The 26,906-nt window shown below is 39.3% G+C and overlaps 1 protein-coding gene across 1 annotated transcript; it reads right to left on the bottom strand.

The window, feature by feature from the left end:
• Positions 1-9,474: 9,474 nt before the first annotated feature.
• On the bottom strand, positions 9,475-26,592 carry LOC127651832 (zinc finger protein 14-like). The gene is made up of 7 exons (XM_052137864.1): positions 26,513-26,592; positions 22,731-23,126; positions 22,335-22,437; positions 19,589-20,641; positions 19,414-19,481; positions 19,260-19,303; positions 9,475-10,317 (listed from the first exon to the last, which is right to left on the bottom strand). Exons 2-7 carry the CDS (start codon positions 23,022-23,024, stop codon positions 10,248-10,250), a joined length of 1,632 nt encoding a protein of 543 aa, XP_051993824.1. The 5' UTR covers positions 23,025-23,126; positions 26,513-26,592; the 3' UTR covers positions 9,475-10,247.
• Between the last annotated feature and the right edge of the window lie 314 nt (positions 26,593-26,906).

The following is a 26,906-nucleotide window of genomic DNA, read 5'->3' on the forward strand; positions in this document are numbered from 1 at the left end:
GGAGCCGTATCCTCATTTAGTACACTTTCTCTCGTGAGCAAACTACATTGAAAAAGCAATATTTAAACTCAGCAACGCATCATAGCAGAATATAACCTAATGTTTAATATGCAATTCGCTTATTTTTCGCAATTCACTCTAGTTTAATATTCAATTATTATTATTATTGTTGTTATTCTATTAATTATTGTTATTTTAGCTTGGTTGTTATATTCCCTCTGTATAAAAAGCTTCTGTTACTGAAGACATGGTATCTTTGTGTTACTGGCAATAAAGCTCTTTCATATTCTGTGTATTATTGTGACAGTAATCTCAATTTGATATAAGTTGCACTGTCTTTTCAAAGGGTGAGTTAAGGATGAGACATTGCTGGATAGTCAATTGTACTATCCATTTACCTTTACACCTTTAACCTCACATCTTTGCTAATGGAGAACAATTACTTTTTTCTCTGTCTGTCCATTAGAAGTCACTGTGGTACTGATTTCATAGTTGACATAAAATGTGACACTGTGGACTGATGCTGTAGTCAATTGGACCATCCACATGCATAGTTTAATGCAAGGCAAGACAAGTTCATTAAATTGGACATTTCATACACAATGGTAATTCAAAGTCTTTTACATCAAGACAAAATAGGATACAATTTTAAATTGGATACAATTAATTAAAATAAATTAAGAACAGGAAATGAGAATAAAGATAAAAACAAAATATATTTTAAAGAATTAAAAAAATTATTCAAATGAATAAAAAGAATTGAAGAGTGCTGGAACCATTTGATTTTTGCACACCCCTTATATGCTTAATTTATATACCCTTAATACAAAGTTTGAGGAAGGTAGATGAGACCATTTTATACCTTTAAACTTCACATCTGTGTTAACACAAAAGATAAATATTTTGCACCATCCGTAAAAAAAACAAAACAAAAAAAAGATATATATATATATATATATATATATATATATATATATATACTAATAATAATAATTTAACATTTTGCTCCATCCGCCAAGGTGAAGTTTCTCTAGTGCAATCAATGCATTCGGTGAGATAAAATTGACATTTTGGGATGGTACATTGGCAGTCGGACTATAGGAAAACTTTGAGTAGAGTTGCTGGAAACATGTCATTTTTATACACCCTCAAACTTCACATCTGGGCCAATACAAATCATATATTTTGGCCCATATAGCTAAAGTCTCTGTAGTGCAATTACTGCATTTCGTGATATACAATTGACACTTTGGGATGATAAATAGGTAATTGGACTATCCATAGGCAAAGTTTGAGAAGAGTTACTGGAAAAATGTCTTTTTAATACTCCCTCAAACTTTACATCTGGGCCAATACAAAGTATACGTTTTGCTCTACCCACACAGCTCATGTCACTCTACTGCAATTACTGCATTCGGTGAGATAAAATTGACACTTTGGGATGATACTTAGGCAATTGAACTATTCATAGGTAAATTTTGAGGAGAGTTGCTGGAAACATGTCTTTTTATACACCCTCAAACTTCACATCTGGGCCAATACTAAGTATACGTTTTGCTCTATTCACAGTTGAAGTCACTCTAGTGCAATTTTTGCATTTAGTGAGATAAAATCGAACACTTTGGGATAGTACATAAGCAGTTGGACTATCCATAGGCAAAGTTTGAGGAGAGTTGCTGGAAACGTGTTTTTTTTTATACACCTTTAATCTTCACATCTGGAAAAATAATACGTTTTGCTCTTTCCACACAGTTCAAGTCACTCTACTGCAATTATTGCATTCGGTGAGATAAAATTTTGGGATGATACATGGGAAATTTTACTATCCATTGGCAAAGTTGCTGGAAACATGTCTTTATTACACACCCCTATGTGGCCCAGTGTAGAATACAGAAATTGCTATGCTTGATGTATATAACAGAAAATTGTTCTATGGTGTAACGCCTTTTCTAAAAATAGGACATAACGACACTACATGTTTTGTAGAACTCAATGTCTTTGTACAGACAGCTCTAACAGTGCTGAAGTAATTTTTTCACTATCATCACCAGGAATATTCTCAACCCAAAAATACATTGTAAATACTGCTATACGTCTAAATAGTGTCTACTTGTCCATACAGCCATGATTAATCGTTTAATCATGTGATTGCTAAGTAAAAAGACTAGGGTTATTTAGCAGATATCAGGATTCAGTGGAGGATAATGAGGGTAAAAAGATTGCGGAAAGCAATATTTGAAACTATTATATTGTATTTTTTTAACTGTATATATGTCACAGTCTGTCTCCCTCATGTTACCCAAAAACTCTCATTTTGATTACTTTGATTACTTGATAACTCTATCTTCATTATCCATAGTGCACTGACCTCATCACCATCTGTTTCCAATCGTACCTCACCTGTGCTCCATTCCATCATCTACCTTTGTTTGTATAAATACCCTCCTGTTTTGTCCATTCCTTGTCAGTTCTTGTATTGCAATGTTGTGTAGTTTTGTTGTATTGATTCCTTGTTTGATATCTTCCACTCCAGTGTTATTTATTAAATATCTTAAGTTACTATTGCAACTCCTATCTTCCTCTCCCTGTTACCCAATGTTACAATATGAACACAATTTATTTTGGTCCATTTATTTAATTTTATTATTTATTTTTGTGTACTATACCTTATTTTTGTGAAATCTATATAATTGATTACATTATAATATCTCTGCATACTATTACACGTTAGTTTAACAAAGACAACGAATGTAATGCTATTTTATGAACTCTCATGTAAATTGACCTCATCGCAGACTGCAGAGACTGCATATTGTTTTTAATGTTATTTTCTTTCCACTTTTTGTAGCCACTGAAATATTTCACAATGTAATATATTCAATGTCTATTTGTTGCTCATAAACTGTTAGAAGCCAGTAATCACGTAATGACATACATTATGGTCAGAGGCTATATAAACTCAGCAAAAAGAAAACATCCCTTTTTCAGGACATTCTATTTTAAAGCTAATTTTGTAAAAATCCAAATAATTTGTAAAGTGTTTAAACAATGTTTTCCATGCTTGTTCAATTAACCATAAAAATGAACATGCACCTGTGGAACGGTTGTTAAGACACTAATAGCTTACAGACGGTAGGCAATTAAGGTCACAGTTATAAAAACTAAGGACACTAAAGAGACATTTTGTACTGACTCCAAACACCATTTGAATGTTAAATGTTGATTTTATATTATTAGGATATATTAGGAACACCATACTAATACTGTGTTTGACCCCCTTTCGCCTTCAGAACTGTCTTAATTCTACATGGCATTGATTCAACAAGGTGCTGAAAGCATTCTTTAGAAATGTTGGCCCATATTGATAGGATAGCATCTTGCAGTTGATGGAGATTTGTGGGATGCACATCCAGGGCACGAAGCTCCCGTTCCACCACATCCCAAAGATGCTCTATTGGGTTGAGATCTGGTGACTGTGGGGGCCATTTTAGTACAGTGAACTCATTGTCATGTTCAAGAAACCAATTTGAAATGATTTGAGCTTTGTGACATGGTGCATTATCCTGCTGGAAGTAGCCATCAGAGGATGGGTACATGGTGGCCATAAAGGGATGGACATGGTCAGAAACAATGCTCAGGTAGGCCGTGGCATTTAACGATGCCCAATTGGCACTAAGGGGCCTAAAGTGTGCCAAGAAAACATCCCCCACACCATTACACCACCACCACCAGCCTGCACAGTGGTAACAAGGCATGATGGATCCATGTTCTCATTCTGTTTACGCCAAATTCTGACTCTCCCATCTGAATGTCTCAACAGAAATCGAGACTCATCAGACCAGGCAACATTTTTCCAGTCCTCAACTGTCCAACTTTGGTGAGCTCTTGCAAATTGTAGCCTCTTTTTCCTATTTGTAGTGGAGATGAGTGGTACCCGGTGGGGTCTTCTGCTGTTGTAGCCCATCCGCCTCAAGGTTGTGCGTGTTGTGGCTTCACAAATGCTTTGCTGCATACCTCGGTTGTAACGAGTGGTTATTTCAGGCAAAGTTGCTCTTCTATCAGCTTGAATCAGTCAGCCCATTCTCCTCTGACCTCTAGCATCAACAAGGCATTTTCGCCTACAGGACTGCCGCATACTGGATGTTTTTCCCTTTTCACACCATTCTTTGTAACCCCTAGAAATGGTTGTGTGTGAAAATCCCAGTAACTGAGCAGATTGTGAAATACTCAGACCGGCCCGTCTGGCACCAACAACCATGCCACGCTCAAAATTGCTTAAATCACCTTTCTTTCCCATTCTGACATTCAGTTTGGAGTTCAGGAGATTGTCTTGACCAGGACCACACCCCTAAATGCATTGAAGCAACTGCCATGTGATTGGTTGATTAGATAATTGCATTAATGAGAAATTGAACAGGTGTTCCTAATAATCCTTTAGGTGAGTGTATATATATATATATATATATATATATATATATATATATATATATATATATATATATATATAAATAAAAATATTCAGATAATTAAAATGCATTACATTCTTGTGGCAGAAGAGTCAATCATTGATAAGACGATACAAAAAGTGGCTTTAGAATACAATGTATTGTTTACTACCATATTACTGATCATAAGTCAATCATTGGCATACAGTTCACAGCAATCCATTTCACAAGTGAATTTGTCAATCAGTTTGAGATTTATTATGAGGGTTTGTTTAAGAGAGTAGTAAATGAATTTACACCTACGTCAGATGTCTCGGGTGTGTTGCATCATAAACATAAAATGTTAAGGTCACTGTGTCAAGTTAAATATAGTTTAATACTCAATCTTTAAACACATCTTGAGATCCCTTAGATCGCATTTACACTCCTTCGAGTGTTTTGAACACAAGTACGTAACGCGTGTTTGTGTTAAATCGACAGCCCTAATCGAATTAACGTGTTAATTCAGTGCGATTAATTTTACAAAAAATTTATGCTTGTAGTACCACCTGTTTACTCCAGAGTGCAGTAAGTGAAATTTCAGCTGTATGAGCAACACGCAGTTTGTACAGTGAAGAAAACATTTCAGTAGGCAGAACAACACAAACATGCGTTACGTTCTTGCGTTCAAAACAATCGGAGCGCAATTGGTCTAACGCAGGTGTAAATTGACGGGCCCTTAAACAAGCCCTCATAATAAATCTCCAACTGATTGACAAATTCACTTGTGAAATGGATTGCTGTGAACTGTATGCCAATGATTGACTTATGATCAATAATATGGTAGTTAACAATACATTGTATTTTAAAGCTGTTTTTTGTATTGTCTTATCAATGATTGACTCTTCTGCCACAAGAATGCATTTTAATTATCTGAATATGTTTTATTTATATATATATATATATATATATATATATATATATATATATATATATATATATATATATATATATATATATATATATATATATATAATTTATTTATATTTAAAGATAACTATGTTTAATTATATATTGATATAAATATGTGTAATCATTATATATTGAGTTATTGCTATATGAGGGGCTTTCTCAGCAAATATTTGTATATGCAATTAATCGAGATTAATTAATCGTGACACCATGTAATTAATTAGATTAAAAATTGTAATCGATTGACAGCCCTAATATATATATATATATATATATATATATATATATATATATATATATATATATATATATATATATATAATCAACATTCTACAGTCTAATAAAGAGGAACATGAAGTTGCTAGAACTTGCAATGCCCATGAGCTGAAAAGAAAAAGCGCTGACTAGTGGCCAAATGAACAGTGTCCTTTCATTCAATCTGTGCCATTCAGTTTGTCATATAGTAGCGGAGTGTTACATCAAATGATTATAAAGTACTACCACTTATTTGAAAGCAATTAATGACAATAAAGCTCTAAGAAGTCATGATGTTCATTTATTTATTTATGGACATGTAAACTGAATATTCTAATAATAAGTATAGGTAAATAATTGACCAGATACAGAGAAATTCAGGTTGATATTTTTATGCCTCAGTATATTAAATGCAGTATTTTACTGTATTGTGCATATATATACATACATACATACATACAGACATGCTGAATATACACTAAATATGTAGTACAAGCACAAGCAAGCTAATACTTCTAATAGTAAATTATTCTTATAGTACAGTAAGTAAAGGTAAATATTGTATCAGATACAGAGTGATTCAGGTTTATATTTGTATGCCTTAATATATTAAATGCAGAATTTTACTAAATTTTAAAAAAATTCAATATTTTAAATATTGTTTGTTCTGGTCTTGATGTGCACCACAGAAACAGCCAATAACATTCCCAGTAGGCCTAAACTCAGCACTGCTGCAAATATTTGGTAAGACCCATCAAAAACTAATGAGAGCCCTGGTTTTCAGGAAACAAAGTTGACAAGAGGTTAAACTAAGGACTGGGAAGTTGTATTTTGCAAATGTACAATTCTAACAACAGAGACATATGCAGAGCAACCAAGCAAAGATTACTTTGATAAGTTACAAACAAAAACTATTGAAATGAAATAAATAATTACCCTTACCTTGCACATGGTCAAAGGGTTTTTTCTTTTGATTCCCTTGTTTGTTTACTGAAAAGAACAATCATAAAAGATTAATAGAACAATTGTACTAGCAATAATGCTCATATATTTCTAATTGTCATCCCTTACTGTAAAGTTGCACTCCTTTGTCAAAATCCATGCGATTTCCATGTAAAGCTGCACAATAGTATGTGGTCAGATCACTTGTGGAGACATTGAGGATTCTCAGTCCAATAATCTGTTTCTCCATAACACCCTCAAAATGGGTCTGATTAGAATTCCACACAACAGACAGTTCTCCATTGTGTTTTAGACATGTGACCATCAGAGCGACTGGCTGCTCCTTCGTACTCATCTTCAGCCAGTGGATAAAATTGTAGAAAGTGATGTTACAATGTAATGTCACAGTGTCTCCAAGTTGAACTTCTTTCATGTCTATAGCTTCCAAATGCTTCAGGGGCATCATGATGAGCACTGATATATGGAGAAGATGACAAAGTTCCACAACAATTACTTTATTAATTGTATAACCTAGTAATTAACAGCTTTTAGTTCCTTCAGCAAACAGCTAGAGCCACATTGTCTTTTAACCCCTGTTCAGGTAATCATCAGCATGATGACTTTATATACTTACCTTCTTGAGTGTCACTGATGATTCTCTAATATTAACTTAAAGTTTCGATTCTTGCCTCAAGCCATCAGAATTCTCAAATGCTCTGCAGCATCACATCATAAATTGATCCAAGAAAAGCTTAAGACTTTCCCACAACCCCCACTCTTACACAACTAAGCTTGTGACTCAAGATATGTACATCATAGTTATTTTAAATTAATGAAATCCTAATCCCTAAAATATACATGTACTGGTTAGCTGATGTGTCAAAAAAAAAAAAAAAGTGTTCAGCCTCAAACTTTAATGACATATTGTCCTGTAAATATTTTAAAGATTCAATCATTCAGTTCAGCCATTTGAAGTTGGTTTTAAATCTAAAGCTTACCTGTAAAAGCAAATAAGCATGCCAGCACCATTGTGGATGTGTAGGCTTAGTCCAGTGTTTACTTGACTTCTGAAAAACTGCAAGACTTTGAGTGAAAGGAAAGTAAAACCACTTGTTCTGTGCCCACTCACCGATTGAGTCAAACTTACTCTAATATTTCCATAGATAAATAGGTCAGCATCAATTAGCATCCTGAAATAAAAATGTGAAGATCAATAAACATATGTTCTGTGTAATTTGCTGGTTATTAAGCTTATAAAGAAAATAATTATTTTTTTCCCCCCTCGTCTTGTCAATGTCAAGTTTATAAATGTTGAGTCTTCTTTCACTGACCTTTCATGTGAAAGCAGACCTGTTCTTTGTTTTGCTTCTCCCCTGGAGGTTTCACTATTGGCTTTTATTCTGGGATCAGTTTTCAATGTCACTGAATATTTCAAACAACAATTTGGACACTAGAGTAATCACTATTGTTCTCTGTTGTAGCAGGAAGTTATCTGGCCAAAGGAAGTGAGTTGAATCATACAAACAACCGTAAGGTGTAAAAGCCACAGCCTACGTCTGTAGCTCTTTGTTCCGAGATCTGGTACATGTGACTTTTGCGCCCTAAAAAGATTTCAAATGAACACCAAAACATTTTTAAATGGTATAAAACATAATTTCCCCCTTCCCCCTTACCTAACCACATCAAATGGCACAATTATCAAAACGGCAATGACCAAAACGATAGTTTTGCAGCAGTTTCGTAATTAGTTCTCTTTTAAAGTGTTTCAGAATGATTTACTGTTATTTCTGCTTTAAACAAGTTTAAGATGAATTAACAGGTAAAGTTTTTTCTGTTGCTCCTCTTCGCCATTACTGTGAATGCGAAGTGTGTGTCAGTTCAAGATAATTTTGCAAAAATCCAAATAACTTTACAGATCTTTATTTTAAAGGGTTTAAACAATGTTTTCCATACTTGTTTAATGAACCATAAACATTTAAATATTGTTAAGACACTAACAGCTAACAGACGGTAGGCAATTAAGGTCACAGTTATAAAAACTTAGGACACTAAAGAGACTTTTCTACTGACTCTGAAAAACACCAAAGAAAGATGCCCAAAGTCCCTGCTCATCTGCGTGAACATGCCTTATGCATTCTGCATGGAGTCATGAGGACTGCAGATGTGGCCAGGGCAATAAATTGCAATGTCCGTACTGTGAGACGCCTAAGACAGCGCTACAGGAAGGACAGCTGATTGTCCTCGCAGTGGCAAACAGGATCGGTACATCCGAATATCACACCTGCATGACTATAAAGTGACTTGATTTATAGGATTGGTCTTAAAGACACACTCACCTGCTGGCGATGCCAATCAGAAGATGGAGACACAACCCATGTTTTTGGTGTTGTGTTAAGATCCAAGAATTTTGGTTTAAGGTTCAGAGTTTTATGTGTGACATATTGGGCACTCAGATTTAATTTTGGCCCAGACTCTGTATTTTAGGCAATGGAGCAGTCATTAATATAGGGGATAAACATATAAAATTGGGTCCTAACCAGTGTTATCATCGGCAGACAGATTTTTCTAAGGGGATGGAAGTCGGCTGGAGCACCCTCATTTCAAGAGTGGTGCAGAGATGGGGAGGGTGGTGACATTCGAGTAAATGTCATGTAGATGGCTGGGGAACTTTGATAGGAAATGGGGCAGCTATTTGGTGTTCTTGGAGGGCTTTCGGGAGGGGCAGTGGAGAAGTACAGATTTAAATGCGTGTGATTATATATATTTTGTTTTTTGTATACTCATGTGACTTGTTGAGGGTCAGGGTGGGGTTGGGGAGGGGTAATAGTGGGGGTTAAATTTAGATTCTGTGAATGTTTTCTTTTCTTTGTTTGATTGATTTTTAATTAGAAAGAAGTTGATTGAAGTCAACTTTATGTTCTGTTTACCTCTTAAGTTGGCAAAGCTTAAAAATGTACAGCAGCACGAACCCCTTGCAGGTTTGAAAATTGTTTATTCAGGTATGTGGATACTTCAATGTATGTACTGCTTTATTATTTTACCAGCCTACAGCAAAGGCAATAATATCATGCTTAATACCAGCTGTAAGCAAAACAACATACAAGTTGAAAGCAGGCAATCGTCATTAACTGGGTTGTGCTAATAAACTATGATTGGTAGTGTAGTACATTAACCCACAAATAGTATTGCTGGGTGAACTAAAAAATATTCATGAACAAAACGTTCAGCACAAACATCTAAAACACTGCGCAACATCTAAAATGCTGTTTGAAAGCTACAATTGCTACAGTTACAAAGATTACAGAGAGTTAAATATTAAGTGGACACAGTCAAATACATTTAAATTCATGACCTAAATTATTGGATAGCCACAATATGATAAGCTATAAACCAATCACAGGCACTCGAGATCATGTTTTAAATTGAACATCACATATTTAACTAAACAGCCATTATTGGCAAGGAATGGTAAAAACAATGGAACCTGTTATAACAAAATATATTATGGCAGAAATGACTTTTGTTTGGAGAGAACATTCATTAAATTAACTGCATTGCAAAGCATACATTCTAGTAGTGTAACCACAGGAATTCATAAAAAAAAACACGGTCTTAATAATATCATCTTTGATCATTTTCTTATGTCTATGGCTCTTAATTCTTGTCATCCAAATAACCTGGAAAGCTCTCTGCTGGTTCCCATGTGTTCTGAAATTTTGCCCCACTGAGAAAAGACAGACATAAGAAGTTAAAGCGTTAGTTCACCCAAAAATTAAAATCCTTTCATTCCATCAGGCTGCTAGTTCTTTGACGGACCAAAACGCATATTTAGGCATCATAAAAGTAATCCACCAAGTGATGATGTGTATAGACATCCTAAGGCCAGGCTCCTCTTCGCTTTTCTATATGAACTTATGTCTTGTGTACAGTATACACAGTATAGTGCACTGTATATCCCAATTGTATGTGCATTTAATGTAAGCAAAAACATACTTCTTAAAGTAGAATTCTGTTGATTTAACAGTTGAAATAACTGAGCTCCTTGTGTGTGAATATTTTGTGCTCACGTCTGTGCATGTTGATATCGTACATACTGATGTTTAAAACTCTTGTTTTAGTGCAGTGGTTGGTTAACAGGCGAGTAGGCAGCACTTCGCTGTGTTTCAAACTCGTTCCAACAGTTGAGCGTATTACACTACCAGTCCAATGTGGTCACATGCATTTTCAACCACCTGTGAATGTGTTTGAAGTGGACAAATCTCAAAAAGTTTTGGACCTTGTTTACACCTGCCTTTAGCCAGAGACCATTTATCCCAAGACAGAGCACTTGTATTAAATATATATATATATATATATATATATATATATATATATATATTTTTTTTTTAACACCATGCCAGCTTCTATGACAGCGGGTGTAGACAGAGAGGAACTTCTTTTGCCAACAATAGGGCTGATTTCATGGAGTTTGTTCATGATGCATTGATCCTCCACTCAGTTTGTCATTTGTTTTTAATATATAAATGTATTATGGGTTTTAGGTCAGTGGGAGGTTGTAACGGTTACCCTGTCTTGTCTCACTGTTGCCCTATGTTTGTCATTTTGTCACTTTTGTTATTCCTTAGTTTTCACTTTTGTCACCCTTGTACCTCCATAGTCTTCCTGTCAGCCCTCGTGTTCACTGTTCATTGTTTTCACCTGCCGTCGTTTAGTTTGCCATTTGCTTCTGTTTGTCATCTTGTTATCTTGTTTGGTGTTCTGTTTGTTCATTGGCCCCTTAGTTCTATGTTCATGTATATATACCCTGGTTTTTGGTTCAGTCCCTGTCTTTCGTTGATTGTTTGTGAACGTGGTATGTAGGTGATGTTCGTTCCCATGCCTGTGTTCCCAGTTCCAGTGTTTTCGTGTTTTGTTTTCATTTTTGCCCATCGTGGTAGTTTTGTTTGTTCATCTCTGTTTGTTTCCATTCGTTTAAATAAAGTTAACTGCACTTGGATCCTCAACCTTTGTCAGCCTCAGTCCTCAATCGTTACAGAACGAAAGACCACACCATGGATCCAGCAGTATTACGCGCCAGATACCACCTGCTCTGCCTGAAGCAAGAGGACAGTCCTATTGAGGCCCACGTCCGCGACTTCCTTAAACTGGCGGCTGTTGCGGACTTCTCAGACTCCTCCTGGTGGTCTTCTTCAGGGAAAACCTGAGTGGCTGGCTGAAGGAGCGGCTGCCGCCGGCATCACGCGGCTGGACTCTCCGCGACTTCCTGGAGTTAACCTTGCTGTTGTGCGGCTGCCCCGGTCTGCGAGCCAGAGCCTACGCCTGCCCCGGCCAGCGAGCCTGAAGTCACGACGACCAGGAACAGCGTTCCAGCGTCGCCAGTCACCTTCCATGAGCCAGCGCGGCCCACTTCGTCTAACCGGAGGAGGGAGAGAAGACGGGCTTCCGCCTCCCGGCCCGCGCCTGCCCCGGTCTGCGAGCTAGAGCCCACGCATGTCACGTTGAGCGAGCTAGAGCCCACACGTCACTGTGAGCGAGCCTGAGTCCTCGTCAGCCACGGTGAGCGAACCTGACCCCTCGACCGTCCTCGAGCCAGCGCCAGTAGCCTCAGACGTCAGTGAGCCAGAGCCGATAGCCTCAAACGTCCCTGAGCCAGCGCCTGTAGCCTCGACCGTCCCTGAGCCAGCGCCTGTAGCCTCGACCGTCCCTGAGCCAGCGCCTGTAGCCTCGACCGTCCCTGAGCCAGCGCCTGAAGCCTCGACCGTCCAAGAGCCAGCGCCAGTAGCCGTGACCGTCCTAGAGCCAGCGCCTCCCAAGTCTCTCAAGTCTCTTGAGTCTTCCAGGGCTCCTCCTCTCAAGCTTTCCAGAGCTCCACCTTCCGAGCTTCTTGAGCCTTCCAGGGCTCCGCCCCTCAAGCCCTCCAGGGCTCCGCCCCTCGAGCCTTCCAGGGCTCCGCCCCTCGAACCATCCACGGCTCCGCCTTCCAAGCATCCTCCAGAGCCTCCTGCGGCTCCGCCTCCAGAGCCTCCTCCGGCTCTTCTCCCCGAGACTCCTGCGGCTCCGCCTCCAGAGCCTCCTGCGGCTCCGTCCCCGGAGCCATCCTCGGCTCTGTCCCCGGAGCCTTCCAGGCCTCCGCCTCTAGAACTACCTACAGCGCCACCACCCTCGGCTCCACCTCCTGAGCCATCCTCGGCACCACCTCCTAGGCCTTCCTCTGCTCCGTCTCCTGAGCCTTCCTCAGCTCCGTCTCCTGAGCCTCCTACGGCTGAGCCTCCAGAGCCCCCCTCAGCTCCGCCTCCAGAGCCCCTCTCAGCTCCGCCACCGGGACCTGTCCCTGTCCTGAGGCTGCCTCCCAGGCCTCCTAGACCTGTCCCTGTCCTGTGGCCACCTCCCAGGTTCCCTGAACCGGCCCTTGCCTTGTGGCCAGCTCCCGGGCCACTCAAACCTGTCCCCTTAGTGTGGCCTTCTCCCAGGGCCCCTGACCCGGTCCCAGTACTGTGGCCTCTTCCCAGGCCCCCTAACCCAGTCCCTGTCCAGTGGCGGCCTCCCAGGCCCCCTGACCCGGTCCCTGTCCTTGCCAAGTGGCCTGCCCCCGTGGACTGCCTGTCTGCCCCTCGTTGCTCCCTGGACTGCCTGTTTGCCCCTCGTTGCCCCCCGGACTGCCTGTCTGCCCCTCGTTGCCCCCTGGACTGCCTGTCTGCCCCTCGTTGCCCCCCTGGACTGCCTGTCTGCCCTTTATGCCCCCAGTCATTGGTCATTTGTTCTTCCCGTTTTTGTTTTTGTTGATCGTCTGGTATCCGATCCTTGAGGGGGGGGCTATGTAACGGTTACCCTGTCTTGTCTCACTGTTGCCCTTTGTTTGTCATTTTGTCACTTTTGTTATTCCTTAGTTGTCACCCTTGTACCTCCATAGTCTTCCTGTCAGCCCTCGTGTTCACTGTTCATTGTTTTCACCTGCCCTCGTTTAGTTTGCCATTTGCTTCTGTTTGTCATCTTGTTTTCTTGTTTGGTGTTCTGTTTGTTCATTGGCCCCTTAGTTCTATGTTCATGTATATATACCCTGGTTTTTGGTTCAGTCCCTGTCTTTCGTTGATTGTTTGTGAACGTGGTTGTATGTAGGTGATGTTAGTTCCCATGCCTGTGTTCCCAGTTCCAGTGTTTTCGTGTTTTGTTGCCTGTGTTCCCAGTTCCAGTGTTTTTGTGTTTTGTTTTCATTTTTGCCCATCGTGGTAGTTTTATTTGTTCATCTCTGTTTGTTTCCATTCGTTTAAATAAAGTTAACTGCACTTGGATCCTCAACCTTTGTCAGCCTCAGTCGTTACAGAGGTATTGGACACATTTGGAAATCTGCTGATAAAGCCTATTTTGAAGCAGTGTCTGCTTCCTCATTTCCTGGGATTCCAGTGTCCAGGTACACAGCAGAAGCAGATATTGAAATTTTGCATAGAATATTTACAAGCATTGGGTGATCTCTTTTAAAGATGACATTGCTTGAAGACAAGATTTTGAATCTGAAATTATCAGACAGTTTCTCTGTTGCATAGTCTTTATAAAGTCCAGTGCAAGACAATAGCGTTTGCCTCTGCTGTAACAATTGAGCTGTGATTGGGGATGGAAATTCCTTTTTTTGATGGTTGATCACAAATGCAGATGATACATGATCCTCATATTTTGATCAATCTCTATATATTGGAAATATTTCTCTAATGAAAAGTTGTTGTTGTTGAAAGACATTTGGGTGGGTTTCAGATTTTGTGTTTTTTGTTAAGTCTAAGATTATTTGTATTTTTTTTAAACTTCCAGGGGGGAATTTTACTGAAGTGTGTCTGTTCCAGTATGCTCAGATCTACTTTGAGATTTTGTAAATGTGGTTTGATCCGTAGTCAAAAAGGTCGGATATGTCTTGGTTTTTGTTCATATACGTAGGTTTGAAGAAGGGCTGAGAAAACAGGATAGTAGGCTGGGTTTTCTTTGTTGGTCTTCAGCTTTGTTGTATACTGTAGGCCTAGTTTGAGGCATCCGTTCTCCAGAGAAAGTTAATTTGCTTCTACATGTAAACTTTGAATTGGCGATGTCCTAAAGGCCCCTAAAGCCAGACATATGCCTTGATGATGTACGGTGTTCAAGAGTTGGATATATGACTTCCTGGCTGATCCATACACTATAATTCCATAATCCAGGCATGATCGAATTAGTGCTCTGTAGAGATTTAAAAGAACAGAACTTTCTTCACCTTGTTTTAGCTAAAACCTTTAAAGAGCAATATGCAGGTTGAATTTATAACTGAATTAATACTTTATATTGTCTGCAGAGGTCTTTTAAAAACACATATGTAGAAATTACTAATGAAATCTCATTTGATGTAGAGATTTTGATGAAAATGTGCTAGGCTCTGGAATACGCCTTTCCCGCTATCAACGCGTCATATGACGTAGGGCGAGGCAAACAAAAGAGATCGCGGTCAGCTCTCATTGTGGGTGTTGATGTAGTTAGAGCAGTACAGAAAGTTTTAGAGAAGCTATAATGGTAAATTATTGTGTTTGTGCTGGTTGCACGAATTCCAGCCTGTCAGGACATCGTGTCCATCATTTTCCTTCTAGAAAAAACAAGGCTTTTCGGTCTTGAGTGTGTTTTGTGCAGGTGAAGAGAGCAGACTTCACTGCCGCGTCTGTTACCACACACTCGGTCGTTTGTGGCGCACATTTCACTCCGGAGAATTATCGACCTGGATATTTGTTGGAGTCTCGGATGGGATTTCGGAGTAAGGACCACGTGAGGCTGATTACTGATGCTGTTCCCTCGGTGCACTCGATGGAATCAAGTCCACCGTCAAAGCGTACACCGGATTTTGGCGCGGGCTGGACTGGAGGACAAAGTGCTAACGTTAGCAGACATTCTGTGCAACGAAAACGAGGACTTAGCAGAGTAAGTCTTACTTTTAATTATTTTAACTCTTAATTTGCTCATAATTATAGGCCTGTGGGCCATCATAGGAATGTTCGTCCACACCGGAGAACTCGGTTTCTTCATTCGCATTCATTGTAACCTGAGCTTGAACTTGACCAGACTCCCTCGCCCATCGTCACTTCCGGTTAGTGCTTTATAGACGCGGAAGTTATTTTATCACAATTTATCTCAAAATATCGTTAATGGCTAAATATATATTACTCCAGTTCAGAAAATCTAGTTGTTTTATCATCAACATACACTATGCTATATAGGGGTGTCCAACCTGCATGTTGCTCTTTAAAATGTTCAAGGCTTTAAAAGACATTTATCTTTTAAAATCTTTATGTGAGGGATAGAATTCAGTTTACTGTCAAGAGTTACTCCCAAGGAATTTGGTTTCCTTAACAACTCTGATGTGTTCATCTATGAATATCTCTGGGTCAAAATGGAGAGAGCGTAGCTGGCAAAAATGCATACAAACAGTTTTAGTCTTGATACTAAAAAGGGTAACCAATAAAATGCTTCCTTGTGGTACTCCTAGCTCTTGTTAATGAGGGTCAGATAGGGTATTAGCTACTCTGACATTAAAATGTCTGTTTGATAGAACATTTGCAACAAAAATGGGTAAGTGTCCTCTAAAACCAAGTTGATATAAATCCTTTAAAATACTGAACTTCCAAGTGGTGTCATAAGCTTTCTCCAAGTCAAAAAAGACACTTCATGTTCTTTTCTGATGAAAGCATCTTGTTCGTAACTTTCAAGGCTGATGAGATGATCTACAGTACTTCTCCATTTTCTGAAGCCACACTGAACTTTACTTATGAGATGTTGCGATTCCAGGATCCATACTAGACGTTCATTAACCATCCTCTCAGATTCCAGACCTTTCTTGTTGAGGTACTTGATGTCAGACCAGATACAAATTGTCTCCAACTTTTCCATTTAGGTTCATTTATTATTCTTCGAGCTTGTGCCCTACTTATTTTAACCGTATCAAGATTTTCATTTGTTGGCCATGGCATAAGTTTGAATTTTGCATTTGATGATGTTTTTGGAATGGTCTCATTTGCTATGAGTATGCTGGTGAACTGTTTAATAGCATCTGGATCATCTTCAGAGACTTCATTAAACCCTTCATAGCAAAGAGTTTACTTTTTTAACTGCCATCTTGGTATTCTTAGAGCTTCTTATTTTCCTTTTAGGGTTAGTATTAATGGAAAGTGGTCACTACCACATAGGTCCTGACATACTTTCCATGAAAGGTCTAAAAATAATTCGGGTTCACAAATTGTTAGGTCAATGTCAGAGTATGTTCGGTGCCCTGGGAGTAGGTAAGTGCTGGATCCATCATTTAGAAGACATAAGGCATGATTTCCTAGGAATTCCCTTGCCCTTGGTGTCACAATGGGTATTTCCCCATAGAGTGTTGTGACTATTAAAGTCTCCCATGAGTATACATGGAGAAGGGAGTTGGGCTACTAGGCCATCCAGGTCCTTGTGTGTTACAGTAAGATTAGAGGAATGTATATGGAACATATTGTAACGGTTCTCTGCAGGGTAAAACGCACTGCTATTACCTGTAAATTATTGTTCACATTGACGGGACTATGAATCACATTGTTTCTGATTAAAATGGCTGTACCACCAGAGGTCTGTCTATTAGTAGGACCAAAAGTATTTAACATTTTTAAAAGAGAAATTAAAATCTGGAGGTAGATTTGTCTCCTGAAGACAAAAAAACAGGGGGGGGTTGAGAATTGTAGCTAGGCGTTGCAACTCTGCAAAATTTGCCGTAAGTCCATGACAGTTCCGTTAGATAAAAACATTTTCCATTTTTCATGTAGGAAAAATAGGAATATTTCCCCTGATTTTTCCCTTTGGGGATGGACTTCTACTCAGACTATCCCTTTCTTTCATTTCAACATCTTTAGTTTGTTTTGTCTTTGCTATTTCATCTGTTGCTTGTGAACAACACTACCGTCTTGCATTTCTATTTGTATTTTGATTTTCTATTGAGTTCTGATTAAACGGAGCATTGGATGCTCCCCAATGGGGTGATCTGATTTTACTGCCGATTTGAAAAACGTTCTTTGTTTGTAATCTTGACCAACCATTTATAAAATTCACGTCTTTCCCCATTAAGATAGGAGTTGTGCTTTTATGCCATTTGAATCCATAGAGAATAGCTGCCCAGATGCGTTTTTATGGAGCCTTAAATAAAAGGGATAGTTCACCCAAAAATGAAAATGTACACACCCTCCATATAAGCAGAACACAAATGAAGATTTTTAGAATAGCATCTTAGCACTGTAGGTTCATACAATAAAATTAAATTGTGGCCATAAATTTGAGGCTCCAAAAACCACAGAAAGGCAACATAAATGTAATCCATACAACTCTGGTTTAATGCGTGTCTTCTGAAGCGATATGATAGGTCTTGGTGAGAAACAGAAATCAAGTCCTTTTTTAATAACATTTCTCCTCCCTGCCCAATAGGTGGCAATATGCACAAAGAATGTGAGTCGCCAAAACAGAAGAAGAATGTGAAATGACAGTGGAGATTTATAGTATAAAAGGACTTAAACTTGATGTTGTTTTCTCATCCAGGAATGGATTCCTTATGTGTGCCTTTATATACACTTTGGACCTTCAAAAGTCTGGCTACCATTCACCTTGTATTGTATGGACCTACAAAGCTGAAATATTCTTCTAAAAATCTTTGTTTGTGTTCTGCAGAAGAAAGAAATTCATAAACATCTGTGATGGCATGAGGGTGAGCAAATGATGAGAATTTTTGTTTTTAGATTAACTATCGATTTAAAGGGTAATTTCATTAAAAATCTAATTTTCCTTGATCTTTTCAAATAAGAGTTTGAAGTATTATGAAACCAATGTCATTTCCAGAACTCAAAACTTCCTCCCTAGTCTACTGAAATTTGGGTGTGAGGGCAGCTCGATTAACCCAAGACGCGACTAACAAATTTACACCTCAACAGCACCTATTCAGAGTTCAGAAACTTGATCCATCCAGTGGTTATTGAGCCCTTCCCGGCTATGTGCAGCACCTGACACACTGTATATCCTTCTGAAGGATCCCAACATTAGAAAAGTGACTAAAGTTTATTTTTAACAAGATCTCTGATCATTTCAGCTTACGTGGCAAATTTCAGCACAGATTGTTCTGTGAAATTGTCATAATGTAACACAGGCTTTACAAATAGGCTGAAGGATTGGGCAGTGCCAACTATCCTGTAGAGGTCTCCTACCCGACCTGGTTTAATCCATGTCTTCCGAAGTGATATGATTAGTTTTGGGTGAAAACAGACACAAATATAACTTCTTTTTCACTGTACATCTTGCCATCTGCATTCTAATTGGCGTAATCATGATTTAAGATTAATACAATTTCCTTGACACATGTGCAGAGCGCTGTAGAACACATTGATTAAACAACTCAAAATTAAATAGATTGCCTTTTTGCTGCCTTTAAGTCCTTTTTGGAGCTTGAAAGTTTTGGACCCCATTGACTTGCATTGCATGGACAAAAACACCTTATATTTAATTCGCAATCAAACTATCTTGGTTTGTGTTCAGGAGAAAGTCATACAAGTTTGAGACTGCATAAAAGTGAGTAAATGATGAGATCTATACTATACTATGAGATCTATACTATTCCTTTAATGCCTACGCAGATCTCTATGAAATATGAGCAAAACTTACCACAACGAGCATGGCATCCACTTGACTCGAACTTCATTTCTTCCCTTTTGAAATGAAATACATGAAAGCATGATGACAGTTTCCATTAAATCAATCAATATATATCAATTAAGGCTGGGATGATGCATAAAATGTACTTCTCATTTTGTCCTACCTTATTGTTTCTCCACCTCAGAATTTTTTCAACAGGAAATACACCATCATATGCATCATGAGAACAATCTAAGAATCAGAATGAGAAGAATCAGACTAAAAAACTGACGCGTACTGAATCCAGTCCTCCAATATATATTGTCCACTCAACATTTTCATAATTTTTATAATCTTACCAGCCATTTTACGCTTTCTTGAAGGAGAACCGAGCCCTGACTCATCACTTCCACAGGAATGTTTTCTGTCATCCGTTACTTTGTCAGATTCATCTATGTTTGGTGACGTAAAGCCACTTGCATCTTTATTCTTTTGAGTTTGGCAAGATGAAGTAGCCATTACTGCATATACTTTCCTGACATTTGACTGTTCGATACTGGAATCTGATAAGGTTTGGGTCCCACTGGGGGATGATTCTTGTGTCTTGTTGGTCTCCAGTATGTTCACCGATGTGCATTCCTCACTGCAGTGTTTTGAAGATGTATGACTGGTTGGGTTTTCTATCCACGAATATCTTTTTGTGGATAAGGCAGCTTTGAGCTGAGAGTCAGAAATTCTCTCAAGACGAACCTCTAACTCTGGCGCACAAAAGGTTTGGGAATGAACATACTGTGCAGGTGTGCCATTGGAGTGGATCCTTTTGTGCAAGCTCCAAGCACACTGAGTGGCAAATGTTTGCCCACACTGATTGCAGCGGTACAGAGATCTGCTCGAAGGGCTGACTTCCCGATTGTGTGCGGCTAGACCCTGCACAGTAGTGAACATCTGCCCACAACTCTTACAACTTTGAGGCATTGAACAATTGTGAGTTTTGAACAGAAGGTGCGTTTTAAACCTTTTCTCACATTTACGACAGATATACACACTAGGGTGATGGGCTCTGGAGGGGCTTGCCAGAAAGTAGCACTCGTTCGATGAACAACACAGGCAACTTCTCTGCATGCTGAGGCGCTGTCTGTCTCGAAGAGCGTGAGCAGCACTGATATTATTACCATGCTTCTTTCTGATATATTTTCTTTTTTTCATCACAGTTTTCATCTCCATTGACTTGGGGTTATTTGTTGATATGCCTATACTTGTAGATTGTCCATTGGCTGTGGTTTTAGACATGGGTTGTGAAGGAGACTGAAACTTTGATGCTTTTCTCCCTTTCATTGATGACACCAGATTTGGTCTTTTTTTTAGAGCAGAACTAGTTGTAGAGCCTTTCTGGGTCTCACTGCCTGATGCATCTACACAAAATTGGACAAATCATCATTGCTTAAATTTAGTGACAGCACATGAATGTATAATTTCAAAGGGACAAGAAAATAAGAAATTTCAATAAGACATTTAAGTTGTGGCCACATAAGGTACTGTGCAGTTAATGTTCTCAACAGCAAACCAAAATAAGCCCAATAAACTATTTATAGCAATTATTTCAGTAATTGATTTCACATTAACAGTGATGGCAAAAACTGCTAATAAATCAGCTTAAATTTAAAGGAATAGTTCACCAAAAAATGAAAATTCTCTCATCATTTACTCACCCTCATGCCATCCTAGATGTGTACAACTTTTCTTTCTACTGCAGGACACAAAGATTTTTTAGAAGAATATCTCAGCTCGGTAGGTCCATAAAATGCAATGAATGGTGACATGGAGCAAATAAATAAAGACTCCAGTGGTTTAATACATGTCTTCTTAAGCAATCTAATCAATTTTGGGTGAGAACAGTCCAAAAGGTAACTCCTTTCGCATGGTACATCATGCTATTGAAGTCTCGAAGCATGATAATGATTTCAAGCTTGATTTCACTTACTGGTGCAGAGCACTAGATGGCGCTAGGAAATGTCCTCGAGCTTGAAATCATGCTCCCCAATGAAATGACTCATGTTAAGACTAATAGTAATAAAAAGGAGTTACATATTGGTCTGTTCTTACCGAAAACTGATTGGATCACTTCAAAGGAAATGGATAACACCAATAGAGTCTTATGGATTACTTTTATGCTGCCTTTATGTGCTTTTTGGACCTTCAAAGTTTTGGCCCCATTCACTTGCATTGTATGGACCAAGTGAGATATTCTTCTAAAACTCTTCATTTTTGTTCTTTAGAAAAAAAAGAAGGCCATACACATCTGGGGTGGCATAAGAGTGGGTAAATGATGACAGAATTTTCATTTTTGGGTGATAAATTCCTTCAAAAAATACAATATTATATTATTATTAAGCTAATATTATATTTTATGTGAGAACTTCATTGCAAAATGCTTTTAAAAATCCTATAAAAAAAATGTGTCGTGATTGTAATTGTTATTCTGTGGCTGTGCCTGAAAGCTGAGAATTGCAGCTTTTGGAGGCTTAAATTGAGGTAGGTAGGCATTAAGACACATCTGATTCCAGCCCCACATACGGTCTACTAAGATAGCTACATCTGGTCAGTTATTAAAGGCAGCAAATATCCAACCTTTTCTGCCTTTGATATTCCAAAATCCTGCATGTGTGATTTGCTGGTTGAAAAAAAAAAAAAGGTGTCTGATGGAGCTGGTGATGGCAATAAATCGTTTATAAATATAATGTTTTTTCCTTTTTTTCAACTTATGACTCAATTTCTAGTGAGAAACAAGCCATGTAGTTTCTAGATATTTGCTTGATTAGGTCCAAAGCTCACTTAAAATAGATTTAGATCATTAGACGTGACGTTATGGCGCCTTTGAAGGCTGTCGGAAACCAGCGTCCTTGCGAGGTGCCTTAAATATCCAAAATCGCTGCCTGTGAAATCAGGGCAGCTGCCTATGCATTCGGACACTGCCTGCATCAACTTACAGACTCATTTTGTGTTAGAAAATAAATGCCAAAGATATTACATAATTTAAAAAAAAAATCTGTTCTTTTTCTCCCAAAAACCAACACATTTCTCTCTTGTCTTAAAAATGCAGATTACCTGTTTGACTGGACGTAGTCATCTCTGGGCCACTGGCTTTAGAATTCCCCTGAATGACACCTCGGTTCCCCACAGTGGCATTCTCAGCTCCTTCTACAGACTCCTGTAAACACACACAAAAATGCAGATTAATATGAACAAAGATTAAAAATGGCATTCCTATAGACTTCCATTTTAAATGAGGCGGCCAACTCTTAACTCTTAAAGCTGCGGAAATTTTTTAAATATTAACTAGTAAAGTATTTTTTTGTAAACCACTTTTTTAATAAAACAGCACACACAGACAGACCAAAACAAAAACTATTAATATAACCTGTACCCTGCAATAGAAACATGAAAATTGGAAACAAGAATGAGACCACAGAATCAACAATACAAACGGACACCTGGTCTTACAGTGTTCGTGCTGGAAGTGTCAAGCTGAGAAACCATACTTGATACTTCTACATCGTTGTCATCTTCTTTTAATTCAGACAACCTCTGGACCTTGAAGATGGCCTCTGCCTTCTGCTGCTCACACTGCTTCAACTGCTGCTTGAGCGAGTCAATTTCCTTCCAGCTCCGGGTGATCTCCACTCTGGTGTCAAGCAGCACTTTACTGAACATTTTGACTATCTCTGAGGTTGTCGTCATCATGAGTCCTTCAACCAGAGTCTTGAACTTGGCCGCAAATGCATCCTCCACTTCCATTTTGTTTGGATGGTGTGGGGTCCTATACACAGATATGAAAAGGCAGATTTCTGCCAGTGTCCCACAATCTTCCTATTGTGCAGGCATGCTGTTTCAAGGTGCCTGTAAATAAAGAAGATATATCAAGATGTAGATGTTAAGACTATTTACATGAATGGTTCCTGAACAACGTGTTGCAACGTGAATTGGCTACAAGTCACAATGGGTTTAAATATAGTTCACCTGAAAATGAAAAAAATAGTAGTTATTTACTAATATATAAACTTCCCTTTTTCAGGACACTGTATTTTAAAGATAATAAATCCAAATAACTTTACAGATCTTTATTGTAAAGTGTTTAAACAATGTTTTCGAATGAACATGCACCTGCGGAACAGTCATTAAGACACTAACAGCTTACAAATGGTAGGCAATTAAGGTCACAGTTATAAAAACTTAGGACACTAAAGATACCTTTCTACTGACTCTGAAAAACACAAAAGAAAGATGCCCAGAGTCCCTGCTCATCTGCGTGAACATGCCTTATGCATTCTGCATGGAGTCATGAGGACTGCAGATGTGGCCAGGGCAATAAATTGCAATGTCCGTATTGTGAGACGCCTAAGACAGCGCTACAGAAAGGACAGCTGATCGTCCTTGCAGTGGCAGACCACGTGTAACAACACCTGCACAGTATCGGTGCATCCAAATATCACACCTGCAGGACAGATACAGGATGGCAACAACAACTGCCAAAGTTACACCAGGAATGCACATTCCCTCCATCAGTGCTCAGACTGTACGCAATTGGCTGAGAGAGGCTGGACTGAGTGCTTGTAGGCCTGTTGTAAGGCAGGTCCTTACCAGACATCACCGGCAACAACGTTATCTTTGGGCATAAACCCACCTTCGCAGGACCAGACAGGACGGGCAAAAAGTGCTCTTCACTGACTAGTTGTGGTTTTGTCTCACCAGGGGTGATGGTTGGACTCACGTATATCGTCGAAGGAATGAGCGTTACAGCGAGGCCTGTAATATGAACCGGGATCCATTTGGAGGTGGAGGGTCTGTCATGGTCTGGGGTGGTGTGTCACAGAATTATCGGACTGAGCTTGTTGTCATTGCAGGCAATCTCAATGCTGTGCATTACAGGGAAGACATCCTCCTCCCTCATGTGGTCCCCTTCCTGCAGGCTCATCCTGACAAGACCGTCCAGCATGACAATGCCACAAGCCATACTGCTCATTCTGTGCATGATTTCCAGCAAGACAGAAAAGTCAGTGTTCTGCCATGACCAGCGATGAGCCCGGAACTCAATCCTATTTGGCACGTCTGGGACCTGTTAGATCAGAAGGTGAGGGTGAGGGCTAGGGCCGGCCGCTGGTGGAAGAGTGGGGTAACATCTCACAGCTAGAACTGGCAATCTAGAGCAGTCCATGAGGAGGAGATGCACTGCAGTACTTAATGCAGCTGGTGGCCACACCAGATACTGATTGTTACTTTTGATTTTGCCCTGCCCGGTCAGGCACACATTATTCAATTTCTGTTAGTCACATGTCAATGAAACTTATTCAGTTTATGTCTTAGTTGTTGAATATTTCTTTGTTCATACAAATATTTACACGTTAAGTTTGCTGAAAATAATAGCAGTTGAAAGTGAGAGGACGTTTCTAGTTTCACACTTCTGCTTTTAAAGAGCTCAACTAAATTTAAATTGAGCTTAACTTGTATTGAGCTTGGAATATTCCTTAAGAAAATTTGATATGAGAACTATGTATAACTGTAAAATATTAGAACTGTGAGAAACGCAGTACTGGCAGTGTACGTACACACTGCCTGCGACATCGCGCGCGACAGCGACTCAATACCATTCATTTTCAATGCGAGCACAGCGACTTCCGGCGATACGAGCTGTCGCGACCTTTGGCGCTAGATGTGGGCGTGTCCAGCGACGCGACAAAGTTGAGAAAAGTTCAACTTTGGAGCAACTAACGGAAGTGACAGCCAATAGCAGAGACGACGGGAGAGCTCACGTGATCCTTCTCTCTTTCTCTCAGCTCCTGCAGTAACGGAAAGATGGATGAAAGGCTAATTCTTGCTGTTAGAAATGTTCCAGTGCTCTATGATATGTCTCTTCCCACGTACAAGGACATTTTAAAGAAAAACACTGCGTGGAAAGGTGTATCTGAGATCGCGGGGATTTTATGGACCCATACAGACCGACATTTGCATTTTCGCCGCAGATAAACAGCCGCTCTGGCAAACAGCACGCCTTGTTTCTCATTCATCTTTGATATAAAGCATTTTATGTACTGATTCCATTTATATTTAGTCTTTTCCCTACAAAATGTTTGTTTTTAGTGGCAAGAAAAGAGATTCGCTGTCAACAGCAATGGAATGACATCCGTGAATGTCATTTATAAACGTTACTAGGCAACCAGTAGTGGGAACACCCACTAGCGACTTGCAGCGATAAAGTCGCTGGCAGTGTGTACGTAGCTTTAGTATATTCGCAGACTCGCGACGCGTTTTTAGACGTGTCAGGTTTAAAAAATACGTCAAGTTTAAAAAAAATAAAAATAAATGCGTCTCCAGACCAGGGGGTGCTGGTTAGCAGCAGGTCCCTGTTAGCGCCTGCTGGTAGATACTGCAACTACACTCCCCGATGGCAAAAAGCATGTTGCTCCATAGACAGCCATTCAAAAGTAGCCGTGTTTTATGACGAAATAAAAACAAATCCAAAAACTATTTCAAATTAAATTTCATTACATTATAGCATATCATCATTCTGCGACTGATTGTTTTTGAAGGGCTCTTAAAGGCATGTTTAAAGGCTCTTTTTCCTATCTATTCCTCTTGACTAGTGATCAGTCACGTGACACCAGATAACGGAGCTGCGCCCCCATGAGCAAAGATGGCAGCCTCCATTTCGCTAGCTTTCTGGGAACCCTGCGCTAGCTTAACACAGTCATAGAGATTAATGCGGATGCTAACGGATAGCTCTCTCTCTCGCCAGGTATTTTAAAGCCCCGTCCTCTAGACACGTGCGTTCTGTTTTAATCATTGCTCTGCGTCTAGCTTTTTAGTGCGTTAACGCATCGGTCTGAACGCCACTTTAAAAACCTCTTTTGTGTTCCACGTGAGAAAAAAATCGGATTGGGGGATGAGTGGGAAATTCCTTTGGGCAGTATGCATATACACTTGTTGGTTTCAATTGGAAATAAAAGTAATGCCTCTAAAAAGAGGCATTATCATCATTAAATGTGAGCTAAGAGGAGAATTGGTTTCAATTAATATAATGAGGCTACACAAACATTTGCTTGGTTTTAGTAAACTATCAAAAATAGAAGGTCCAGATGTTGTATTATTGTTATTGCCACTCGGATTGGCTGCGTTGCTAGAAAAGCTAAGTTTTCCTCACGGAATCAACATCCGGAAAGCGAATTATTCTGGAAACGCGAATAACATGTGTGCACTAACAGATAAAGCAATTCTTCAGAGTTACTTACCTTGAATAAAACAATAATTTTTGCTCGTTTGAGGAAGGCGCTCTACACTCTTTGGTTCGCTGTGGAGCGCAACCGCAGATCGGACCGACGAGAAACAAACCACACTGTGACCTGATTTCCGCTCAGGAACAAACCCCGCCAAACATACTTTGACTAGGGGGAAAACTTTTAAATGTAGCGTTGTGGGTACATGTTCTTAGAAACCCAGTTGTCAATTGTAATAAATAATTAATTGGAACAATAATGTGTCTGCTGTGTGACACGTAAGAAATTGTGTGTAAAACTCTTGCCATGCTTTTAGAGTGGAGTACTCTTCTAAAATCCCATTCATTCCAGGACCACAGCATAAGTTCACAAGGCCCTAGAAAATAAAACGTAATAGGTGGGCCTCTCC

The sequence above is a fragment of the Xyrauchen texanus genome, chromosome 11, assembly GCF_025860055.1.
Source record: "Xyrauchen texanus isolate HMW12.3.18 chromosome 11, RBS_HiC_50CHRs, whole genome shotgun sequence".
Lineage (NCBI taxonomy): Eukaryota > Metazoa > Chordata > Actinopteri > Cypriniformes > Catostomidae > Xyrauchen > Xyrauchen texanus.